Source organism: Aythya marila (genome assembly GCF_965140915.1).
Source record: "Aythya marila genome assembly, chromosome: 2".
NCBI lineage: Eukaryota > Metazoa > Chordata > Aves > Anseriformes > Anatidae > Aythya > Aythya marila.
This window is the reverse complement of record NC_139043.1, coordinates 156881648-156905774: the sequence shown is the minus strand read 5'-3', so window position 1 is coordinate 156905774 and position 24127 is coordinate 156881648. Positions and strand designations below refer to the sequence as shown.

Here is a 24127-nt window from a genome sequence, read left to right as displayed (position 1 = left end):
CTGGAAACCAGACAAGGCACTGACTCAGTTGCAGGCTGTTACTTCACTCCCCCTGTCCCTCTTTCTTCCCCTTGCTCTTACAATGTCCCTCCTACCACCATGGTTGTACTTCAGCACTATCAATTCTGTCTGCATACACAGTGGATAAACAACCCTCGTTATCACTGTGTCCCCAGCCTTCAGTCCTGTATTGTTGTGCCATCTCTCCTGGCTCCTCTTATATTTCTCTAGCCTCTGGCCCAGCTTTCCCCCTTCTCAGGTCTTTACTGTATTGACAGCACAGTGTCCCAGGACATACCCTCCTCAGGATGGGAATTGGCGGGTGGGAGGGGTCTTTGGTTTTCTCACCTCTATGTAGTTAAGATTGACTCTGCATTTAGCAGCTGTATCAAGGAAAAGCTGAGAATTCATTTCATCAAGCAAGATGTACACGGGCACTCTGCGGGCAGCAGCATCCAACACCTCAAACAGCAGATCCACATCAGTGAAAATGTCCATCACTATGGCTACCACCTAGGAAAAGAATGCAAGAAAGTCTTCAGAGATCTGTGCCTGTCTATGGCCTGCCTATTCATGTCCCACAGCCCTCACATTCCAAAGCTGCACTGCTGCAATGGCTCCACTTCAACTTCCTATTTAGACACTGTGGGCTCCAGAATTGGAAACAGAATTGTTATCTGATATACATATTGTGTATATAAAGGTGCGAGGTGACGGTAAAACCTCACTGCAACTGATCATTCCCTTACTTGTTAATCCCATGATCACAGCAGGCATTTTCTGGCACCAGAACCACATTGGAAGGATCTATTGAGCTGCTTGGCCACTACCTCCTCATTCCCTCAAACACATAAGTCATTTTTAAATAACTACCTCACCAATGTTTATTCAGTCACTTTATAGCTACCTCTAAATGCTGTTAGATGGGAAGTAGCTTCAAAAACCAAATAGCTTTAGAAAGCTACTAGTAGCTTTTCTAGCAGTTTTTAATAGCTGCTTTTCTATAAGCTTTAGAAAACAAGACATATGAGGAGTGGCTGAGGGAGCTGGTGCTATTTAGTCTTGAGAAAAGGATGCTGAAGGGAGACTTCATCGCTCTATACTACTACACTTGAAAGGAAGTTGCAGCAAGGAGGGTGTTGGTTTCTTTTTCTGAGATGACAAGTGATATGAAGCGAGGCAATGGCCTCAAGCTGTGCCACGGGAGGTTTAGACTGGATACAGGAAGTATTTCCTCATGGAAAGAGTGGTTGGGCATTGGAACAGGCTGCCCAGGCAGGTGGTGGAGTCCCCATCCCTGGAGGTATTTAAGAGACATGCAGATATGGTTTCGCAGTGGACTTAGTATTAGGTGGATCGTTGGACTTGATGATCTTATGGGTCTTTTCCCATAAATGAATAAATGACTCTGTGACTCTAAGATTCAAAGCTCTGTAGGATCTCCCTGTACTTCCCAACTCTTATCAATGGATATAAATACCTGATGGGAAGGAGTAAGGAAGACAGAGTCAAACTCTTCTCAGTGATACCCAGTGACATATCCAGATACAAGACACATTGGACACCACTGAAGTATAGGAAATTCCAGTTATAGATAAGAAAAAACTCTTTCACTGTAAGTGTGATTGAAGACTGCAACAGGTTACCCAGACAGATAGTGGAGTCTCTACCCTTGGAGATACTCAAGGACACATCCTAAGTAACTTTCTCTAATTCACCCTTCTTTGAGCAGAGGAGATGGACTAGATGATATCCAGAGGTCACTTTCCAGCCTCAGCTACTGTGATTCTGTGAACTCTTATTATGCTTTATGTATGTCCTTACACACTTTTCCATGAATCCAGAGAGCAAAGACTCAAAGACTAGCTTTGATGCAGTAAATGGTAGTTTTAGAATCATCATTCCCCTCTGTCAGGTCCTCCGAGCAAAGTTAAGGAAATTAGCAGTGTATCTGATGCATCCTTTTGCACATAGCTCTAGTTGGACTGTTTCATGTCTCACCTGTTGAGCTGCTCGAATCATTCTGCGAGCTTCCTCCTTAATGCTGGGATTGTCTGGGGGTGGTGGTTGCACAAGGGTTGTCACTTCTGTTCCCCTGAACCCAAAGACCATTGGCCAGCCTAGGTCAAGTTCAGGAACAGCAAGGTCCGAGTTCATAGGCCAGTATGTCCCAGATGATCCATCCATGTCATTGTCACCTGTGGTGTCTGTGCTACCTTCCTGATTGGCATACTGGGGTTTCTGGAGATTCTGTATGATGTGATCCACCTCTGAGTTGCAAAGAAAATCAGGGGCTGCTTCTTCTGCCAGGAAGCGTTCGTAACTTTCTTTGCCCTCTTCAGTAAGGACATCCAGAGCTAAGCGGTAATACTCCTTGTAATGTGGGGGAAGATAGTTAGGGTCAAGGGGATTGTCCCCCTGTGAGGAGCTTTGAGATCGACGAGCCATGAGGGGAGGGAGAGCTGTAAGGAAAAAAAGCCAACAATGAGAACAGCAGTCAGGCCAGGAGTTTCAGTCCAGTGACACACCCGTCCTCATAAATGGTGAAGATTGAGGGGTCATGATGGCAAAATCAAAAGAGAAGAGAATCAAAGTGCAGAGTAATGTTGGAGATGATAGTTCATTTATAATCAATGAACGCTTTAAATTAGGTAAAGGTGGTAATCACTTAAAGAATTACTTTAACATGGTTAAACGTAACATGGGCAAAGTAAGGAACAAATCAATTAGGACATCACAGCAATGAACAAAGATGATGAATATAACAGAATGCCCAGCTTTCTCTTTCAGGCTGCTGATAGCTAAGCTTAATTTTTTTTTTGTTTGTTTTAAACATACCTTTTTTTTTCTCTGAAGAGCAATGTTATTGATTATTATCTGAACTCCACTGAAACTCATTTCCAAATGCTATTAAAAATGTTATTGTGTGCAATATGGTAGTAAATGCAAATGCACATGCATGCCTACAAATGCACCCATTGGACCCTTGGTAATTGTGTGTTACAATCACCTCAGTATATGAATAGAAGCAAGATTTTAAGGGGAATGCAGGCAGGTATAAGGATTTCTTACTGTTGTAGCATGGTCAGAAGTCAGACAAGTCCTCAAGATATCCATGAAGAAATGAAAACAAGTGATATGATTGCTTCTTCAATCTCCTGATGTTTATGTTGGGAAAATCTGAGGTGAAGGGGCTTATATCCAACATTTGACAAATACTTGCCTGTAGGGAACCCATTACTTGAGACTCAAGACAAACCAGTGATTTTAACCAGTTTTTGGAAGAAAAGTTTGTCATGGCACAAATATAACTCTCATAATAACAACCAACTGATCTGCAAAAAGCTCCAAAGCTCTTTGGCTTTTGACGCTCAATTAATGCCAATATTCAGACACGCTTTTTCTGCACCATCACTGACACACGAACAGAAGCTTCCTCAAAGTCAAAAAAAAAAACAAAAAAACAAAAAAAACAAGACAGTCCTACACCTAGACAAAGTTGCTTTAATAGGAACTGTGAGTACAGAGGGTGAAAGTGGCTCCTATTGCCATTCCCATTCAACAGAGATGACACTTCCCAAAACAGAAAGGATTGCCATTGATGTGGGAAGAAGGAAAATCATACTATCACTATCATTAATCACTTTAACAGAAAACCTACAATAGTTTTGAGATAAAGCCTGGGAGGACTTTCCCATCCAAGTACCTGCAGAACACAGATCAGTGAATATCACAAGTTACTCCTGCCTTAGACTGTAATTCTTGGTAGAGCTGCATGATAAAACAGGAAAGAATATGGTCTTACTATAACAGACTGGATCTAGAAGGTACCTGTGTAAACTACTCCAACAGATAATCGTCTTTACAGTCCACACTAGCTATTTGTAATCTGAAATACCCAGCTTTATCTTCCCAGTCTAATTCTCATTTTGTCTTTTTTTCTCTTAGAATAAAAAGCAGACAACTATATACCTCCATTTTGGTGTGCTCATGTCAGTTATATACTAGCTCTTAACTATTTTAAAAGTGCCTTTAGCTCTTCATTTTAAGGAAATGTTCCCAGAGTTAAATTCATTCTTAGACTTTCCCTTGTTTAACATTCTTCCTGAAACAGGCCACAACACTGAAGCAATGAAATAATTAATACTTCAAATAGCAGCATCCTCATTTTTCTTCTCTTAGCTGACATAATCCACTTTTGTAGTACAAAATTCTTAGTCACAGCATTACAGTGGAATTTAATGCTTAGACTCCATGCCCCATGGAGTTCCACAGCTCCACAGGGGTCCCAAGGGCTATGCTGGAGTCCATGCTGTTCAACATATTCAGAAACAATCCATAAAGGGCATGGATAGGCATGCAGATGACAAACTCCTAATAATGCTAGCTTGCCCAGAACAGTGACAGCCAACTGCAAAAACTAAAAGAAAGACGAAACAGAAGAACCTCATCATACTGAATGGACAATAAAAATGGCAAAAGGGAATATAATGCTGATAAATGCAAAGTGACAAAACAAACAATTTTATATTTTATCGATTAATATATGAATACTGTTATAAATCAAAGATGACAAAGATAAACCTTTAAATGAAAAGTGTCAGCTAATACTAAGCATTGTTTAATAAAGAATACAGATTCAGAGGAACTTGCAACCTGAACATGTTGCTAATAATAATCTCATTCTTCCCATCTCAAAAAGGCTATTATAAATGTGAACTATGATTCTTTAGCCTAGAGAAGAGGGCTACAAAATATGAGCAGGGACAGCTGTCTATTTCCTCCTCCACTACAAGAACTAAAAGGGCTTCAACTGAAACTAGCAGGGAGTGGGTTCAAATTGAACACCAGGAAAGCTTTTGCTCAATTGTTCTTACTCTGCAGAACTCCTTCCCACAGGATGTTTTAGATACCAAAATTTTGCCAGTGTTCAAAAAACAATTAACATCTCAATGGAAAAGAAGAAAACCCTTTGAAGACCATTAACTATAAAGATATCACTATGGATCTACTCTGACTGACTACTCTGGAGTACTGCTACTCTTGCCTATGCATCTGTGCTTGCCACGCTTGGCAAGAAAAATACTAGATGTACACGTGACAGTGTTTCCCCTCTTATTTTGACTCTTTTGTTGTTGCCATCATCACTGCACTCAAGGATGTAGAATTCTGTTTTCACTTCAACACAGCATCCAGCCGTATTGAAATGCACACAGACCATATGAGTCTACTTAAACATGTGATTCATATTCTTTAGCAACAAACATTTCACCATGTTGTTCAGTTTCTGATTGCTGACAAAGACCAAGTATCTCTGAGTCAAGAACTAATCACTGAAAAGCTGTCTTAGAAAGGCCTTTTCCCAACTGCATGAAAAAATACCCACTTAGGACTAAACAGCAGAATTAAAAAAAAACAGTTGGACTCATCCCCATGCAAATCACAAGCCACTGGTATTATCTCCTATGTCTCTCATAAACTGTGGGTGTGTAAGTTGTCATTTCCCACCAGCAAAGTAAGCCTTATTGGTGAGGCATATGTGTACCACCGAGTCTCTGTGTGAAGCTCAAGTGGGTAAGTGTTGCTGAACCTGGACTGACTTAATGCAGAGACTGCCTGGATACATATGTGCATCATTTCTGCAGCAGGAAGCACAGGGCACATTGTGCAGGGTAACAAACAACCAGGTTGGGATGGACTTATGCAGGTACAGTTGGGCTTGTAAGCATGGCTTCAGCACCACTGCTGCAGTAGGTGAGCTCGTAGTGATGGGGCTGAGGAGATGGTGATGGCAGCAGGAGATGGTGATGGTGCCTGTGATAAGGGGAATTCAGCAGAGCAGCTGTGGCTGTGGCCTGGGCAGGAGAGAATTAGTGCAGGAAGTTGGATACAAAAAGATGAGGAAAATTGCCACTTTTCTTGAAGTGGACATACTTGTCAGCTCCAAAGTTTGCTTGTCCCTTGTACCTCTGACAGCGGGCAACACTATGTGCCCAAGGAAGCATAGATGGGCACGACAGACATACGATACTTTGCCAGAACACTTTTCCACTATCCAACAATTTGTGGCTGAAAAGGTAGGTCAGGAAACAAAGGGAAGGGTAAGTAGGGTCGTTTTTACAATAGGGGAAGTCACATTCCCCAAGGATTTGTGGTAGTCAAATGTATTCAGGAACAAGCAAGAACGCACCAGTGAAAAAATACTTTTGATGAAAAAGAAAAACCATCCTCATGCTTTTCTTTAAGCCATTGGCCACAGGGAGAAAACAAACAGAGCTGGAGGAACTCCTGGTATGACCGAATACAGTGATCACAGGTGAGGTGGGAGAGCCAGTCCCAGGGGGGTCAGTGGTCTGTTAGAGGCATTCAGAAGGGGACTCGTGTTTCTCATGTAACAGGGAAAGACATCTGCACTCGGCTGTGCTGGCACGCTAAAAACAGCCTCTTACGAGGGCGTTGCCTCCGCCCATCTGTGTCGGAGGCTATCATTTCGCTGCGTGTGCATTAAGGAGTGTCGGCCTCGGCTGCGAACGCACAGGGTGTCTGCTAAGCCAGGCTCTGCGCAGGCTGGGCAGAGGGTGTGGTGTGGCCGGAGGGCAGGCACGGAGCAGGTTTGTCAGCACCCAGCCGCGGACACGTGTTGGGCCATCAGCTTTCCTGCTGCCAGCCCTGACTATCTCCCACCCAGCGCCAGGCTGAGGAGCCGCCAGCCCCCGGAGGATCGCCACAGAGACCGGCGCTGGCCGCAGCGCGCCGAGGCCGGGCCCGCCAGGCCCAACCCGAGCACCCCGGGCACAGCTCGGGGGGGCGGGGCCAGGGCGGTTTCCGACGTCACCTTTACCTGAGAAAACAGACCCCGAAGGCCGCAGCAAACACCTGAACTGGATTAGACCAAACACCGGAGCGTGAACAGTCCTGTGGCTGAGTAACAAGGCTGGAAAATCTGCACCGTCACCCTCTTTGGCTAGCAAGGCGAGAACTGAGGGCGATGCTGTGTCTTATTTCAGCCAGCTCCTTCTGCTTACAAGTTAATGCTGAGAAAGCACCGCTAAATTCCACTTGGAGAGAACTTGCAGCCCGCTGAGTGTGCCATTCCTGTCTTTGCCCGGGCAAAGCTCTAATCATTCACCCTCCTCACTTCCTACAGGTACTTTTAATCTCTTCCCAAATACACGCACAAATCTGAGAATTGTGAAATAAAACCCAGAAATTATGTCTGCCACTATAAACATAAGTACCTCTGAGCTGCAAGGATAGAAGAACAAGTCCCTCACAAGTGGGAACAATAAATTTAAGCATAGCTACGGTGTTTGACCATTATGCTGTTCCCAAGGAAAGGCAGAAAAGCTGTAAAGCAGTATCTTCCTCCCCCCCCCCCCAAGGATTCCCTAGGTTATGCAGAGCCTGAGTGTGAGGAAATTTTAGATTTGGCTCACTCTTAAGTATGGCTACCGTGTACTCTGATTTCCCTGAAGAGATTTTGTTTCCTCCTCTTTTTCCTTTTCCTTTTTCTTTCCTTTTTCTTTTTTTCTCCCTTCCCTTCCCTTCCCTTCCCTTCCCTTCCCTTCCCTTCCCTTCCCTTCCCTTCCCTTCCCTTCCCTTCCCTTCCCTTCCCTTCCCTTCCCTTCCCTTCCCTTCCCTTCCCTTCCCTTCCCTTCCCTTCCCTTCCCTTCCCTGCCCTCCCCTCCCCTGCCCTCCCCTCCCCTCCCCTCCCCTCCAGATATGAAGTTCAGGAAGGTTCTGAAGATTTCATATTTCTGTCTGGATTGTCTGACAAGTGGTTTGCAGCAGCAGCTGTAACTGGGCAGCCTGCTATATAGAGGGAGGATTCATAGATAAATGCTACATTACTTCACAGAAGCCCAGTGCCCCCAGGTAGTGCCAGACTAATAGCGCAAGGGCTGCACAGAAAGTTGAGCACATGCAATGTGGATGATACACTCGGGACACTTTCACAGCTGCATGGGTAGTACATGTAAGCAGAGCAGCAATTTCAACTACCTGTACACACTTTGCTTGCTGTGCATGCAATAAAGTATTTCTCTTCACAGAATCATAGACAAATCTGTTTTGAAACAGCTTACACAATACCTAAGCAGGAGTTTATTTAAAAAGTCTCTTAAATATTCTGCAACACTTAAAAATAACTTACTAAATAGGATTCTGGAGCATGAAAGCAGTAGGGCAGTTCCTGGGAAGGCATTCAAAAAGATATGATTCTGTTCCATGAGTGATGCAATTGCTGGTATATCAGAAGTGGAACAAGTCTCTGCACCTAATGTTTGTGCAAGATGGAAGACTGACAGTCTAATGATACAGATTTAGTTTCTGGGGAATATATACAGTCTCAAGAGCAACTGGTTGTATATACATCTGTAAAGATTACTGCAGCTTTTGGATCCAGCCAAAAATTGAAGAGGTTGAAATTTCTGCATACAAGGAGAAGAAGCTTCAACAAATCAAGATCTCTGTATCTGTTGCATCAAAAACATAGGTAGCTGATTTCCTGGCCCAAAAGGATACTACACAGGCATTTCTGTTCATGTGAGAAGAGAGGTGTGTGATAATATACAGTTATATTCTATATGGCATTTTTCCTTAAGGCTGCTAATCTAGAGTGCTTTCTAGTTAATAGCTGTAAGCATTTATATGGCTATAAGAATGTTTAAAGGGGTAAGGTGATGTGCTGTGCTTTGTATGTTTTTTGAATGTTGTAGAATTGGCTGCCATTCTTCAATTCCCTGTTCTGTGGCAACAATATAATATGTTGATGAATTCTCAGCTTGCATGAATAATGCTTTTTCTCCACCTGTATCATTGATATGGTGTATTTGCACTACACCATTTATAAGCCCCCAAAAGTATGTGTAGTTTCAGTGAAGAAATATCCCAGGAACACTCAGCAATGGCATCATCCCAATAATCTCCCTTTGGCATTTCACATGATGCTATCTACAATCAACATATCCCATGCTGTATACGGCAAAAGATGCACAAAATGACTGTTACTCTTTCAGTAGTCTTTAAAACTACTTTCCTGTCTGGGTAAGCAGGAGGAAAGAAGTTAGCTGCAACTTCAAATGTCATTATCTTCTGTCATATGGTAAACATGACCTGATCTCAAATCAGTGAATAAGTTAAAGTTTACAAAAGTCATTTAGGTAGCTCCTGGGCAGAAACTCTGCTAGGAATGGTAATTCAATACAGTACAGCACAGTCACCAGAGGTTTTGGATTCCGTGCAATTGCAATCTTAGCAAGCATACTCCTTTACAGTCCATCTTGCAGAATTTCTCTCGGCCCTTATAGAATTTTAGTTAATGTATTAGTGATTTTTTTTTCTTAAAGTTACAACTCCTGGGAATAGCTATCCAAAACTTGCAGAACTCTGAGATACTGTTTCAAATTTGGTGTGGTTAAGCTGCCATCTCCAGCATTCAATGAGCAATTCCCCTACAAATTAGTGGAAATGATTACATACCATTTATGGCTAATGCTGGTTTCCCACAGTACGGTTTCCTATCTATATCATCTATATCTATATCTATATCTACATCTACTGTCTCTTAGAAAATAAAAGGATACTAAGATACTTGAAAGCATCCAGAGGAAGGCAACAAAGCTGGTAAAAGGGCTGGAATGCATGTCCTCTGAGGACACTTGGGTTGTCTAGTCTGGAGAAAAGAATGCTAAGAGACAGCCTCATTGCTTCCTGCAGCTTCCTGAGGAGCTGAAATGGAGAGGGAGGTGTTGGTTCTTCTCCCTAGTAACCAATGATAAAATGTGAGGGAATGGCACAATGTTATGTCAAGGGAAGTTGAGACTGGACATAAGGAAAAATTTCTTTACTGTGAGGGATGTAGAACACTAGAACAGGCTTTCACGCAAAGTGAATGATGCCCCATGCGTGTCTGTATTCAGGAGGCATTTAGACAATGCCCTCAGAAATATGCTCTAACTTTGGTTAGCCCTGAAGTGGTCAGGCAGTTGGACTAGATGATCTCTGTAGGTCCTTTGCAATTGTTCCTAATGATATGTTTTAACTTTGGATTGGCCCTGAAGTAGTCTGAAATGGACTTGATCTTTGCAGGTCCCTTGCAACTATTCTATTCTATTCTATTCTATTCTATTCTATTCTATTCTATTCTATTCTATTCTATTCTATTCTATTCTATTCTACTCTACTCTACTCTACTCTACTCTACTCTACTCTACTCTACTCTACTCTATGCTATCCTATCCTATCTCCATTCCATTCCGTTCCATTCCGTTCCATTCCGTTCCTCTTCTGTTCTGTTAATTAGTTTTGATCCATTCAAAATGTTAGCTATCACAGTGTAATGCTGTGCAGTAATGTTGTTCAGCATCAATTCACATGCCACAGAGACGATTAGAGATATTACTAAATATGAAGTATTACCTCGTTATTGTTTGACTCCAGAACTGGGTATTTTGTTACTTATTTTGTAGGGCATTCAGCACCTAGAATGCCAGGAGGGGCAGCTAAGAACAAGCAGTTCCTCATTCTATCTTAAATCTGTGGCAGTTATCATGTAGGAGTTCTGGAAAGAAAAAAATAAAGGAAGTATTTAGCAGAAGAAGCAAAATCAGGGAGAGAGCTCTATGAAATGGACAGCCCATCTGGGTCCTTACTTCCTTAGAACTCATTGTCAAAGGCTCTCATTAAAGTTAGATGGCTACTCTTTGCTTTTATGCCTTTGTTCCTTTAATGGGAATTCACCGGATACCTTGTGAGATTTCCTGAATCCATAGTAATGGAAGATTAGGGCACACGTTATTTATTAGTATTCTTGCATGATGGCTGGATTTTCCCAGAAGATTATGGTAACATCCAAAACAAAAGAGGAACACCAAGAAGTGGATTGTCCTGTTGCTTGATCTTCAGTTGCAAATCTCTTTTTGGCAGCTTCTTTTACCCCAGGAAAAAAAAAAAAAAAAAAAAGACACCATATATTTGGAAATCTGAACTACTGTAACTGCCGAAGAAACCAAGTCACAAACTCAAAATATACCAAATGTATATGGAAACCTGTAACTACTGTTATTAGAGAACTTTACTTATTTATATGTTTATTTATTCAATTACATTAGGAATTTCACTTTATTCAATTTGCTAGTTGCTGTTTAAAAAATTTAATGACACAAGTTGTGGGGAATCTAGTGAAAAATTAAGATGCTGAGAAAAACAATGTGGCACCACCATGATGTTCTTGAGGGTATTTATAGAGGGTAATGTGATGTTCTGTACTGGAGTTATAGTTCAGGAACTGAATTGTATATGTTTACTGTAGAAGAGCTCATATAAATCAGTTACTCCAGCTTTCAGAGTTGTGAGCAGCCATGTGACAAACAATCAGTTCGAGAAGAGCCACTGAAAGCATCCTTTCTTCCATTCATAGGACAAGTACTGAAAAAAGTCAAGAACCTTAGTACCGAAGCCACAAAGCCATAAAACCTGCAATGTACTATCAGAAGGGAACTGGAAAGATCAAGCACACCACGAAAGTCCTTCACACCTTCAGCAGCTGCAACTTTATCTGGAAAAAATATCTCAGGAAGCATACTGCCCCTACATTGTACAAGAAAGTAAAGGACCCCTCTTATATCCTGCCAGTATGACCTGGCAGAAAATTTCAGCAAATGTTTCAAACTTGATTTTATGAGCAGAACATACCAGTATGGGACGTGAGAAGTTCTTTCAAGCCATTAAACATGCTGGCATATGCCACCAATTAATTTCCTGTGTAATCCCTGTTGTCTTAGAAAATCCCAAGCCATATTAGGTAGCAAGAGGAAAAGTTCAAACTTCTTCCCCGTATGCAGTCCTTAAGTATTGGGTAAACTGAACATAAATAAAGTACAAACTATAACCAGGGGAGCAATTCAGGGGTCTACATACAGCTGTTGAATGTCACTCTGGATGCCCTAAGGTACCTTGCCTGGCTTCCATCTGCTGGTCAAGAAGGGTGCAAGTCTCTCACAGGTCTTGTGCTACATCTGCCATGTTTCAGATACCTTAAAGCACCTAAGAAGACACTAACCATCCAAGTTTAGGAAACAGGATTGCTCCCCAACAGTCAGATTTGTTAACTAAATGCCAGTGTATAAAATGTCCACATGCAAAATAATTGCTTTGTAATCCCCTCAATAAAATGGATAAAATTGAATGAGTATGGGATAAGATTCATTTCTTAATACAGACACATTTGGTCAAGTCTTCTCTTAATCTTTCTCCTAGACACATTAAAAATCGGTCTTCCAAAATTTCACTTCTTAGTCTTCAGTTTTTATCTCCAAGATTACCTTTATCCTGTCATATACAAAGGGTTGTTGTGAATGGAGTTAAATACAGTTCACGGCCAGTCACAAGTGGCGTTCCCTGCAGCTCAGTACTTGGTTTTGTTTAATATTTTTATCCATTATATTGATAAGAGAATTGAGTGCACCCTCAGTACATTAGCAGACGACACCAAGTTGAGTGGGATTGTTGATTTGCTTGAGAATAAGAAGGTTCTGAAGAGGGATCTGGACAAGCTAGATCGATGGGTCGCATCTGCGTGTATGGCATTCAACAAGGCTAAATGCTGAGAGCTGCACTTGGGTCACAACAACCCCATGCAGCAGTACAGGCTTGGGGAAAAGTGTCTGGAAAAGGCCCTGGGGGTGCTGTTCGACAGCCGACCGAATGGGAGCTGGCAGTGTGCGCAGGTGGCCAAAAGGCCAATTGCCATCCTGGCCTGCATCACAACTAGTGTGGCCAGCAGGACGAGGGAAGTGATGGCCCTCTGTGCTCAGCTCTGGTGAGACAGCACCTCGAGTATTGTGTTTGGTTTTGGGCCCCCCTCAGTACTTTAAGGACATTGAGTTGCTCAAGAGTGCAGAAAAGAGCAACGAAGCTGGTGAAGGGACTGGAAAAAAAGAGGTGAGGGGCAGCTGAGGGGCCTGGGGCTGTTCGGTCTGGAGGAGGCTGAGGGGAGACCTCATCGCTCTCCACAATTGCCTGAAAGGATGCTGCAGTGAGGAGGATGTCGGTCTCTTTTCTCAGGTGGCAAGTGAAAGCATACAAGGGTAGGTTTAAATTAGTTTTCAGGAAGATTTTCTTCATGGAAGGGGTGGTTAGGCTTTGGAACAAACTGCCCAAGAAGGTGGTAGAGCCCCCATTCTTGGAGGTACTTAAGACATGTGGATATGACATTAGGGGTATGGTTTAGTGGTGACTTGTAGTTTTAGGTGGATGGTTGGACTTGATGATCTTAAAGGTCTTTTCCAACCTGCTTCTGTGATTCTTTACAATCCACTGTCAAGATTCAGCTTGAACCCTTCAATACATTATACCAGAACCTGCTGAGCATGTGGTTTCAGCATTTTCAGACTTTAAACAACTGATAAAGAAATTAGAGCAAGTTTTTCACTTTTTCAGTTATATTTTCACACATCTACAGTAGGGCAGAATGCTCCCACCTAACTTCAGGCCTCTCTACTGTAGGCATCTCCATAAATGACTGGTGTCCATACTCCTATTACCAACCACCAAAATCTGTCAATACAGTGAAGTGAGGAATTGTCTCACATGAAAGTAGACTACCACATCAAAGCTGATGAATCCTACAATCACTGTATGACATTTTGCGAGCCCCCAAACTGTACTAATAGCTCTCCTGCACTTTGTTCATGGTCCGTTATAAAATGCACCCAGGACGGCTGAACACAGTATTTTGATTGTTCTCTTACCAATGCTGTATTTAGGATAAAACTGCCTCCCTACTCCTGTTTGTACATCTGTGGATATTGCCATGGCATTACACTTGACCTCACTGGTTATTCTGATATTCATGAGGTTTTGAAATGGTTGTTGGGATACAATCTCCTTTTTCTAAACAATAAATGGATTCTTAGTATGTGTAAAAACTAACCATGATCCATCTGTTTATCAAGTAACCCAAGGTGTTCTGTACACATGCCCTATTATTTTTATTGACCTCCCCAATAATCAAGTATCTAAAGGCTTTATCACAAGTGCTTTTATTTTATTGGTCAAAATACTAAATAGAGAAAAACCCTAACATTGAAATTTTTGAAAATCTGCTAAAAACAAACCTATCCAATGATGACTATTTTTTGAAACAATACTTTAAAGTGTGCATTTTAATTTTCAAAAGTCTATTGTCTAGTCAATATCATAACTGCTTTTTAATAAATTAAGAGTACATGAAGGGGGTTAGCTTAGCACTGAATATTGCCAGCCATCAAAAATCTGCCTTGAATTTTGCAACTCATCATTCCACTGTCTCATTCTACCTGTAGCTGTGGTCAGCTGTATCAAAGGAACATGAAAAGCTCTAAACACATTTATCTAGTTGCACCATGAGGAAAACTACTTGCTGATTCCTTCAGACAAGTCCTGCAATATCAGAAGTGATTATCATTTTTATTTTAATATATGCATGGAAGAGCAGTAACCATGCAGCACACAATACTATACAGAAATTCTGACTGGTAGAATCCAGCAGAGCAGAGTGGGTAGAGTAGAGAAGTACAAACACAAAGGGCGGAAAAAGAGCAAAACTATCAGCTTGCACAATGCAGGCTTTTTCACACAGGTGAATACATTCCTCTCAGTAACTGTACTTAAATATATATTAGATAGATTTTATTTTAAATATACCAGATATCTCTGAGTCAACCATTTTCTTAGCAAGGTACTTCAGCGATCATTTACTTTTCCTTCTGTGACAATGCATCTCTTTTCAAAGTCAAATTAATCTTTATCTTCAGATTTTAACTGTTATAATGTCTCCATGAGCAAAACTGAAAAATTACCTATTACCAGATCTTCTGTGTCTTCAAGTAAATCACTTCTCAGCTTTCTCCATGATAAGCTGAACTTTCTATCTTGTTAGGGCCTGTTTACTGCCCCTGGACAATGTTTGGGGCTTTTCCTTATGAATTATCTGAACTTTGGAAATGTAATCCATCTTTGTATCACAATACCAAAACAAGGAACAGTGTACTCCTAGTGACTTTCATCTTACACTACATTTCATGGTAAAATGACTAAATCTTCAATTCTAACCTTTATTCTGGTTTATGTGTATTGTTTTACATCTTACTATTAAAAACACTTAACAGAATCACAGAATGGTGAGGTTGGAAAGGACCTCTGGAGATCATCTAGTCCAACCTCCCTGTTCAAGCAGGGTCACCTAAAGCACATTGTACAGGATCACGTCAAAGCAGGTTTTGAATACCTCCAGAGAAGGAGACTCTACAACTTCTGGGTAACCTGTTCCAGTGCTCCGTCACTCTCACAGTAAAGAATTTTTTCCTCATATTCAGACGGAACTTCCTGTGTTTCAGATTGTGCCCACTGTTTCCTGTCCTATTGCTGGGCACCACTGAAAAGAGTCTGGCCCCAATGTCTTGTCACCCTCCCTTAAGATACTTAAATACATTTATAAGGTCCCCTTTCAACTTTGTCTTATCCAGGCTAAACGGGCCCAGCTCCCTCAGCCTTTCCTCCTATGAGATGCTCCAGCCCCCTATGCATCTTCATAGCCCTTTGCTGGACTGTCTTCAGGAACTCCAGTAATCAGATTGTGATGTTGTACTTAATATATATACGATATTTACTGTTTCAACTTAATATATAATGATATTTACTGTTTTGACCAATTTTACATTAACCTTGAATGTTACCAGGTTATTTACTGATTACCTAAACTCCTTATCAAACTCCTGAGAAGCACTGGACAAAGACTCAATTGCTGGGAAGTCTGATAACAATGAACATTGTTAATACCTTCTCTTTAATGATCAATAGTAATAAATTACTATTTCATTATCTACCTAACACACAGAACCTGTTAACATAATGTAGGATTTTTAATCATATTTCAGAAAGTAGTCATTTAGATTATTTGAAGAAATTTGGGCTCATTATAATAAACATACTCACACCATCACCAACCCAAACTGCATATTCACTTGAATGCCAGAGGGCATATAATTATATCATTTTTTTCCTTTGTATAAATTACCTTGCACCAGCAACACGAGGTTTCATTTGCATTATGCTGGTTAATATGCATCATGCTGGTGCTCTTTCACCTAGGTTTGTTAGTTTCTTTTCCAAAGTTACCTGCATTTCTCCCTGGATTTAATAATTTCAGTGTTTATTTATTTTCAGTAAATTTTGTGAGAGATCTTATCAATGGCCTTTTGAAAGTAATGTACTTTTATCCACTGAATGATTTTAGCATATTCATCCAACTAACAACTGGCCATTAGGGTACAGACTCAAGATACAATTACTGTGAAGTAAACTGTTTTTGTGGAAACCTAATGACCCACTGTACCTATCATGCACTTTTATTGTCATGAGTGAAAGGCAATTACTTCTTCAACACAAGTGAACTGTAATACCTTGCATTTACGACAGAGAACTTTACAGTAGGGGTACATGCGTATAGGTAGCTGCTATGAAATAGTTACTCTGTGATGACGTGTTATAGTACAAAGCATTTTTGTGTGCAGCCATGTCCTTAATCTGAAACTGTGTTCAAAACAACATATTTCAAGCAATTTTCTCTCTGTAAATTACTGAGATGACTTTTCCTCATCTAAATGATGCTGATTTAGATCATAATCCTCCAGAAAGGTTATACTTTTTCCCAATCCCATTCCATACAGTGTACTGTACTATACTCCTATGTACTGTGTTCTTTAGCACTAAACATCTCTACTATAAAAGCCCCTCTACACATCTCTGCACTTCACCTGCCCTTTCCTCATCTCTATTTATTTATTTACTTTCTGGCTTCTCTAGATAAAGAATCCCAAAATTCTCAGTCTCTCCAGAATTCATTCTCACTATGTCTGAACCCTCTCTTTAATATATATTTCTGAAATTGAATGACTAAGGGAGAACAGAGCATAAAAACAGCTGTACAGGTTCAGGTTAAATGTCTTGGTAGCCTAGAATCTAATCTCCAGTGGGGTCTGACAGCAGATGACACGAAAAATATATAGGGACAGGCCAAGCATTTATAATGCTTCACCAGCTTCTCTAATTCAACGTTAGCTTCTTGAGATTCAAGAACTTCCTGAGCCAGATATGCTTTAATGACTGTAGACAGCTTCAAAGGATTTTACTGTCATAAACTCACATAGAGTTTTCCCAAACCCATATATAATTTCAGCATCTACAACAGCCAGAGGCAAGGAGTTCTACAGCTCAGCTATAAAGAACAGTCTCCTTTATTTTAGAATCTGCTTCTCACTCTTTGTCTTTTTCTTTTGATTAAAAAAACAGTATCTACTGAACTTCATCATGCCCCTCTGATTTTATATGTTAACTCCTGCCTCAGTCATCACTTTTCTAAATGGAGAACTCTAACTTATTGAACTGTTTATTACATGTTTGCAGTTCTATGTCTCTAGTCTACTCTCTTCTCTGAATTTTTCAGTTCTACTGTGTAATTTTTTGAGATGATGGGAATGGAGCTGCAAGATTAAAGTGAAATACGGCTTTATATACAGTGGTGTAATCATAGAATATCCCAAGTTGGAAGGGACCTACAAGGATCATCAAGTCCAACTCCTGGTTCCACACAGGACCATCCAAAAATCAAACCACCTGTCTCAGCATTGTTCAAATGCTTCTTGAACTCCAGCAGGCTTGGGGCCATGATGACTTCCCTGGGAAGCCTGTTCCACTGCCCAAAAACCCTCTCAGTGAAGAACCATTTCCTAATATCCACCCTGACCCTCCCCTGTCACAGCTCCATGCTGTTCCCTTGGCTCCCGTTGCTGTTACCAGAGATAAGAGATCAGTGCCTGTCCCTCTGCTCCCCAAGTGAGGAAACTGCAGCAATGAGGTTGCCCCTGAGTTTCCTCTTTTCTAGGCTGAACAAACCAAGTGAACAAACCTCAGCTAATCCTCATACATCTTCCTTCACCATCTTTGTTGTCCTCCTTTGGACACTCTCTAATTGTTTTGTATCCTTCTTATATTGTGGCATCCAAAACCATACACAGTACTCAAGGTGAGGCTGCACCAGCACAGAGTAATGTTTTACATTGTGTTCCTTTCATAATATTCTATTTTATTTTGGACCACTAAGAAGCAATGACTATCCTGCTGATTTATAGGACAGGATTACTATGGTTTGTTTCTTTCTTTCAGTCCTGCTGTTGCTGAATGGTCCTAGCGGCAAGAAACTAATTTTCCTGAATCCCAAGTGGATACAGGCAAGTATACTTGCTGGTTTCAATCATTTTTCAGCCATAATAAAAGATTCTGATTGGGAGTCAGAATCCCGTTGTTGCTAGATGCAATTATTAAATTGGTGCTTGCTTAAGAAGATTTCATAATCTAGACCCCATTAGACATGATAAACAGATGGAAAACAAGTGAAGGGTGCAAAGGAACAACAGGGAGATGTGCAAATTTAGCATTGTACATATCAATAGTTTTGGAATTATGTGGTTTATAGGCAGCGTACTACAGCTAGCTTCTACAGGGAGACAGGAAAAACATTTTTTGATGGAGTTTTTTAATGTAAGAACCATCACAACGCCTAAAGAAAAGGCAAAGTAATACTTTTGCATGCATGAGACAGATAAAGTCTTATAAAGAATATCACGGTCCATGATAAAGAGTAAATGAATAAAGAGAAAGCAAGTTGTGAATTTACTTTTACAGAGATTCCAGACTAGTTTTCATTTATCATTTGACAAGTCACCACACTGGATCCCATTTTCCCCATACAAAGCTGCAATGTCACATAGAATTGGCATTTCATTAAGTCTGTAAAAAAATAGTGTTGATTCACAGTGTCCTCTATTTTTTTGTTCTAGAAGGCAGTTGTTATTACTTGGAATTTCATGCAGTTCTCTGTTTTCCTAAATTGTTTATTATTCATCGAGCCCGAGGAAATGGCTTGAAGCTACAACAGGTGCAGTTCATGCTGGGTATCAGGAAAAGGTTCTTCACTGAGAGGGTGGTCGGGCATTGGAACTGGCTCCCCTGGGAAGTGGCCACAGCACTGAGCCTGCTGGAATTCAAGAAGAGTTTGGACAACGCTCCCTGACACATAGTCTGATTTTTTGGGTGGTCCTTTGGAGACCCAGGAGTTGGATTCAATGATCCTTGTGGCTCCCTTCCAACTCAGGATATTCTATGATTTCATAAAATCATGCTCACCAAATTTGTAAGTATCAAGAGCATCAGTCATGAATGAGACCTTTACTATATTAGGTACAGAATGAACCCAAACTACAGAAGTCCCTTCCCAAGAAATTCTTTCACTAAGTATAGTAGAACACAGACAGGTACAAAGAGGCAGTATAAAGAAACAAGTATTCAGTACACTGGCTCTTCAGAAGTTACTTTTTAGCATGGTAATATGGGACTCTTGTTTTTCTTCAGGAGGAAGCTGAAGGAGAAAAGGAAGGCAGACTTTGTAGCTGTTTATGAGTAACTCCTCCCATGCTTAGGGGCAGCGGATAAAGGAAAGCACGAAGGAGCGTTTTGAAAACTTAACAAGTAGGAGATGAAGGCAGATAAAATGGACTGATGAGAGACGGGATTCAGTCTCTCAACAGCAAAGATTTCCCCCACCCATCTGCTTAGGCTTTCCCAAAGACACTGCATTGGTTGCTCCTGTGCCAGTGCACCTCTGTACATGTAGTTACCAATGTAATTGCTCCCCTCCCCAGCCAAAACACACTGGCAGAGGAGAAACAGGAGGAGAGAAAGGAGCATGCAGCTATCCCTTTGCAGTTATCAGGACCTGATGATTTGAGGAGAGTCTCCTTGGGAAATTTCCTTCTGGCTTGGCCTGAGGTCTGGTTCTGTTCACACTGGTGTAATTGGGAGTGACTTTGTTTGATACTTAACACTAGCAATCAGTTTTGTGATCCAGTAAAGCTATCAGATCAGAGAATGTCACCCACTTAATACTGAAAACAGTATGAGATGATGTGATCACAGTCTACAAGTACCCCTGCACAGAAAAAGGTTGTCATAAGGAAATCTTTAATCAAGGCAGAGCAGGGAAAAGTGACAGATAAAGCTAGTTATGTAAAAAAACTCCCTTCAGACTAAAACTAAGATCAGAAAATGGAAAAAATATAGACCTTGTTGGTTTGTGCATCATTGAATGCCTTTTGACATTGTTCCATTTCACTGGACTTTATTTTCTTTTTTTCTAGAAGAGTACCATGAAATTCTAGTCTCAACAATGCTGTCTGAATGATCACTGTAAGACCACAAAGCCCTACAATTAAAAAAAAAAAGAAAGAAAGAAAAAAGAAAAAGAAAAACAGACCTGCATTTTTCTTCATTCTCCTCTGTGCCAGGTGTGAATCAAAAGTGGTGGATTGTATTTCTCCAGTCTAAGCAAAAGTAAACTGGCTCAGTGTTTCCTTTCCCTCTCATCTGCTGCTGCCTGATGTCAGCCCCCGGTGATGCCTCAGCACCTCAAGCTGTCTCTATCTTCCTTTCCAGTGCTGACTCCAGTGCTTGTTGTTACGTGTTTTGCCTGCATGGCAAGTTCTTAGTCTGCCTCTCTCAAATGATGACTTCCCTGGCTGGACCTGCTTCTCTGCTTTAAGACACTCCCAAAAGCTGAGGTCTTTACAGTGTTCTATACACCAGCATAGGAAACTGCCTGAGAGGAAGCAAAGGCTGTCTCATACTGGTTGGAAAGGGGTAGTAAGATATGATCCCTGCCCAAGACCCCACATTTATATGCAAGTATATGCACAATTTGCTGAGCTTTTGAACACCTTGTCTTTTCATTGCCCCGGATAACAGCAAGAAAAGAAGGGCAACTTAAAAGAATTTACGTTAGCCTGCTAGTCTCCAAACACAGACACAAAACCTCTCTCAACAATCAGTATTTGCCAAACTCGGGTGAAGAAATGAATCAGTGATTTTGAGCGTCATCAAAATTATATCCTGTAGAAAAATGTGAAGCAGTGATTTTCAAACTGTGATCCAGAAGGCAAGAATGAGCAGGCCACAGCTGGCCCATACAGTCATGTTAAATGACATCACATATTTCCTTATGGTGGGCTGTGAAAAATTTTCAGATTTCCAAGATATTCTGAACCCCCAAAGTCTACAAACAAACTATTTAAAAATTATATTTGGCTTGATAAAAAAGAAGATAGGAAAATAGGTTGCTAATATTCTGGGAGGGTCAGCTTTAGGAGAGAACAGTATTGCCTATGGTAAAACTACTTGGGCTGGCATTGTGGTAACAAGACATGGAAAATGTTGGTTTGCTCTCAAGAAAATGCTGTAGTAAGTAACTGACTGGGGGGTGGACCTGTCTCCTGGAATACTGTTTGAGGTGTTTCTGTTTTTTTGTTTGTTTGTTTTTAATTCTGCATTGTGTAATGGAGGGATGGCTAGTGCTTTGTAATCCTGCTGCAGCAGTCAATTAATAGTGACAGCTATGCTCATCCTTTCCAAGAGCTACTCCTACATGTGCTAGCTTTCTATACTAAGTATTAAACTTCTTCTGAGAAAGGGTTTCTCAATTTAAGGCCTCTTACTTGCCAATCTCATTGTGATGTTCTTGTAGATTAGAAACTTGATGTAGAGATCTTTCAGTTTTCAAGGATACTCCAGAATTTCCTGGTTTAGAAATAATGTATTGCCATGGAAATTTTACAAGAGCTGTGGCTGGAAAAACACTGGATTCTGGGCCACACTGGAGACTTAATTACCTTCCTATTAACTTCTCTTCTCATCAAGTAAGGCTTAGATATGTTCCGCAGAACAGTCTCGTGAAATGTGGGCAGTACTCTGAATTAGACACTTTCTCAGCCACAGCTGCATCTGCTAAATCCTCACAGCAATTATCCTTCCTCTTTCGATCTTCCTTTCTGCATTTTCTGCTGAAGTCTCTGTGTTCACATTCTAAAGTTCTCTTGGTTGTAGGCTGTAGGCTCAAAGCCTGGGTTCCTGTCAAACTTTCTGTTTAGAACATATAAATATGAAATTTGTTATTCCTATTACAATGCCATATGTATAACTATAGGCTTTCTCTTCTGGTTATCTGAGCAGCCCCTACTATCACCCTATGTCAAAGCATCTGAGTGAATGTGATCAAATTCTTTACTCTAGATGGTTTTATATGAATCACAGTCCTCGTTTTAAAAAACACTGTATTAGCCTGCTGTGGTCTAGGAGTTTAATTTCATCTGAAGTCACAGTCACTAGATAAAACACTGCTTCAACTCATTTAATCAGTTTGTTCACTGAGCTTCCAGAGATTACAACTTTATCTTCCATATTACATACGTTTGCTAGCTCACCCTATGAACTGATATAATGACCGAGGTGAGTAGTAAACATACTGTGTGCTACCAGCATGTGGCAGAGCAGAACTGGGAACCCGGTCAGCACTTCAGACCACCTGCTGGACTCCCATTCCCCTCTGCTTGTTACTCTGTGCAAGGGATCCCACAAAATATTCTTTGCTGTAGCCATACATTTGGAATGTCCATGGGATCTTCCTACAGCACAGTGGAAAGGAAAAGTAAAAGAAAAATTACATGTCATAATTTTCCTTGTGAAGTGGTTATTGAGACAGCATGTCAATCTTAACTGTCTTATGCAATAAAGAGCATGAAGTGGTATGTGTAAATCCAGCCTGCAGAAAGTTACTAGGCCAAAATTCAATGTTTACAGCTACTTACGTATGCTAACACAAACCGAAAACTGAAGTGTGATTCTGCATGCAAAAGGGGCCTCTACAGAGAGATTACCTGAAGCACTGGCAACACTTATGCCGAATTTACTCTTGTTCGGTCAATCCTTTTGCTTCTTTATGTACTAGTGAACGTGTATAACTTCAAGAAAAAGGCCAAATAATGTAACACATAATTTGGAGAACATGCAACCCTTGGCCTTTACTCTACCCCATACCATGACTTAGATTTTAGAAATCTATTCACAAAACTGTTCTTCCTCATTAAGACCTGCCAAACGAGGCATGATAAGCAGTCCAAAAGTGTTCCACTTATAAAATAGAAAAAAGTCCAACACTACAAGGTTTGGGGCTAAATTTTTGTTGCTCAGAAAATTCAGATTGCCTGAACAATGAGAAAGAAAAGACAGGTATCTTTTTTCTGTTCCATGATCCTACTCTGTCACAATCAAACCAGACTCCGGTATGACATTTTTGTTTTTTCTTTTGGCATGCAATTTTCCCTGCAGCCACACAATAAGCATAACTTTTTTCTTCCTCAATATACTCCTATTTGCACTGCCATGTGACAAGCAAATACAGCTCTCAGTAATTCATACACAGCTCTGAAGCCCATCAGATCAATGGGAGTTAGGCTAAAATTAAAATAACTTTGCCTCACCAATCTGCAACCCTGTGCCCCTGCAAAGGGGTGAAGAATTGCTATCTTTTTTCTGACTGCTTGTCTCTTTCTTTACTCACTGTTCAATGAAAACACATGCTATTGTAAGCTGTGCAAAGGGATACCGACCCCCTGTGTTCTGCAGCGTGTCACTGCTCTGCTTGGGGGCTGGTTTGTTGCCTAGCGTTGTTACTCCTGTATTTACAGCTGAGCTTATTGCAACTTTCATGCATCAATTTCTTTCAGCAGAATAAGGTTTTTAAAGGCTTCTGTCCCTCTCCAAGTGCCTCCTTCCCCTCTAACTGTTTTAGAAGATAGAGAACGTTGGTCCTCAGGCCAGACAAAAGCCATAATTGAATTCTATTGACCTCAGTCATTTTAGTGCCACGAATACAAGACCTTCCCCTTCCACACACAAAACCAGAAGGCTCACATCTGTGGAAAAAATGAGCTATATGCGTGTGTGCCTGTGCATGCATGTGTCCACACGCATCTGTCTGTGCTTTTGCATGTACGTGCATGAACGTCTGTGTCGCTGCTTGCAAGCCATGTCAGCAGACAGCTACACACCCATGCATGCGGAGTGAGGTCAAAGCAAGTATGGGTGCAGTGGGCCTCAACAGATGTCTCATGGCTCTTTGCCTGCTTCAGACCTTGGCTCTTCCAGCCACACAACCAGCAAAGTCCTCATCCCAGTCATCTGAGCACACATGCCTACAGGG

At 41.1% G+C, this 24127-nt stretch overlaps 1 protein-coding gene across 3 annotated transcripts in view; it reads right to left on the bottom strand.

The window, feature by feature from the left end:
• Window positions 1-24127, bottom strand: part of FAM83H (family with sequence similarity 83 member H) — a 29950-nt gene that overhangs the window by 5132 nt on the left and 691 nt on the right. The window contains exons 1-3 of one of the 3 annotated variants that reach the window (XM_082752721.1): window positions 10420-10541; window positions 2002-2462; window positions 349-513 (exon numbers count right to left, since the gene is read on the bottom strand). In XM_082752721.1, coding sequence (XP_082608847.1) covers window positions 349-513; window positions 2002-2448 — 612 coding nt within the window. In that variant the 5' untranslated portion in view covers window positions 2449-2462; window positions 10420-10541. Of the gene's footprint in view, window positions 1-348; window positions 514-2001; window positions 2463-3072; window positions 3132-10419; window positions 10542-24127 lie in introns of those variants that run through there. The other 2 variants (XM_082752722.1, XM_082752720.1) reach the window with 2 other exon arrangements.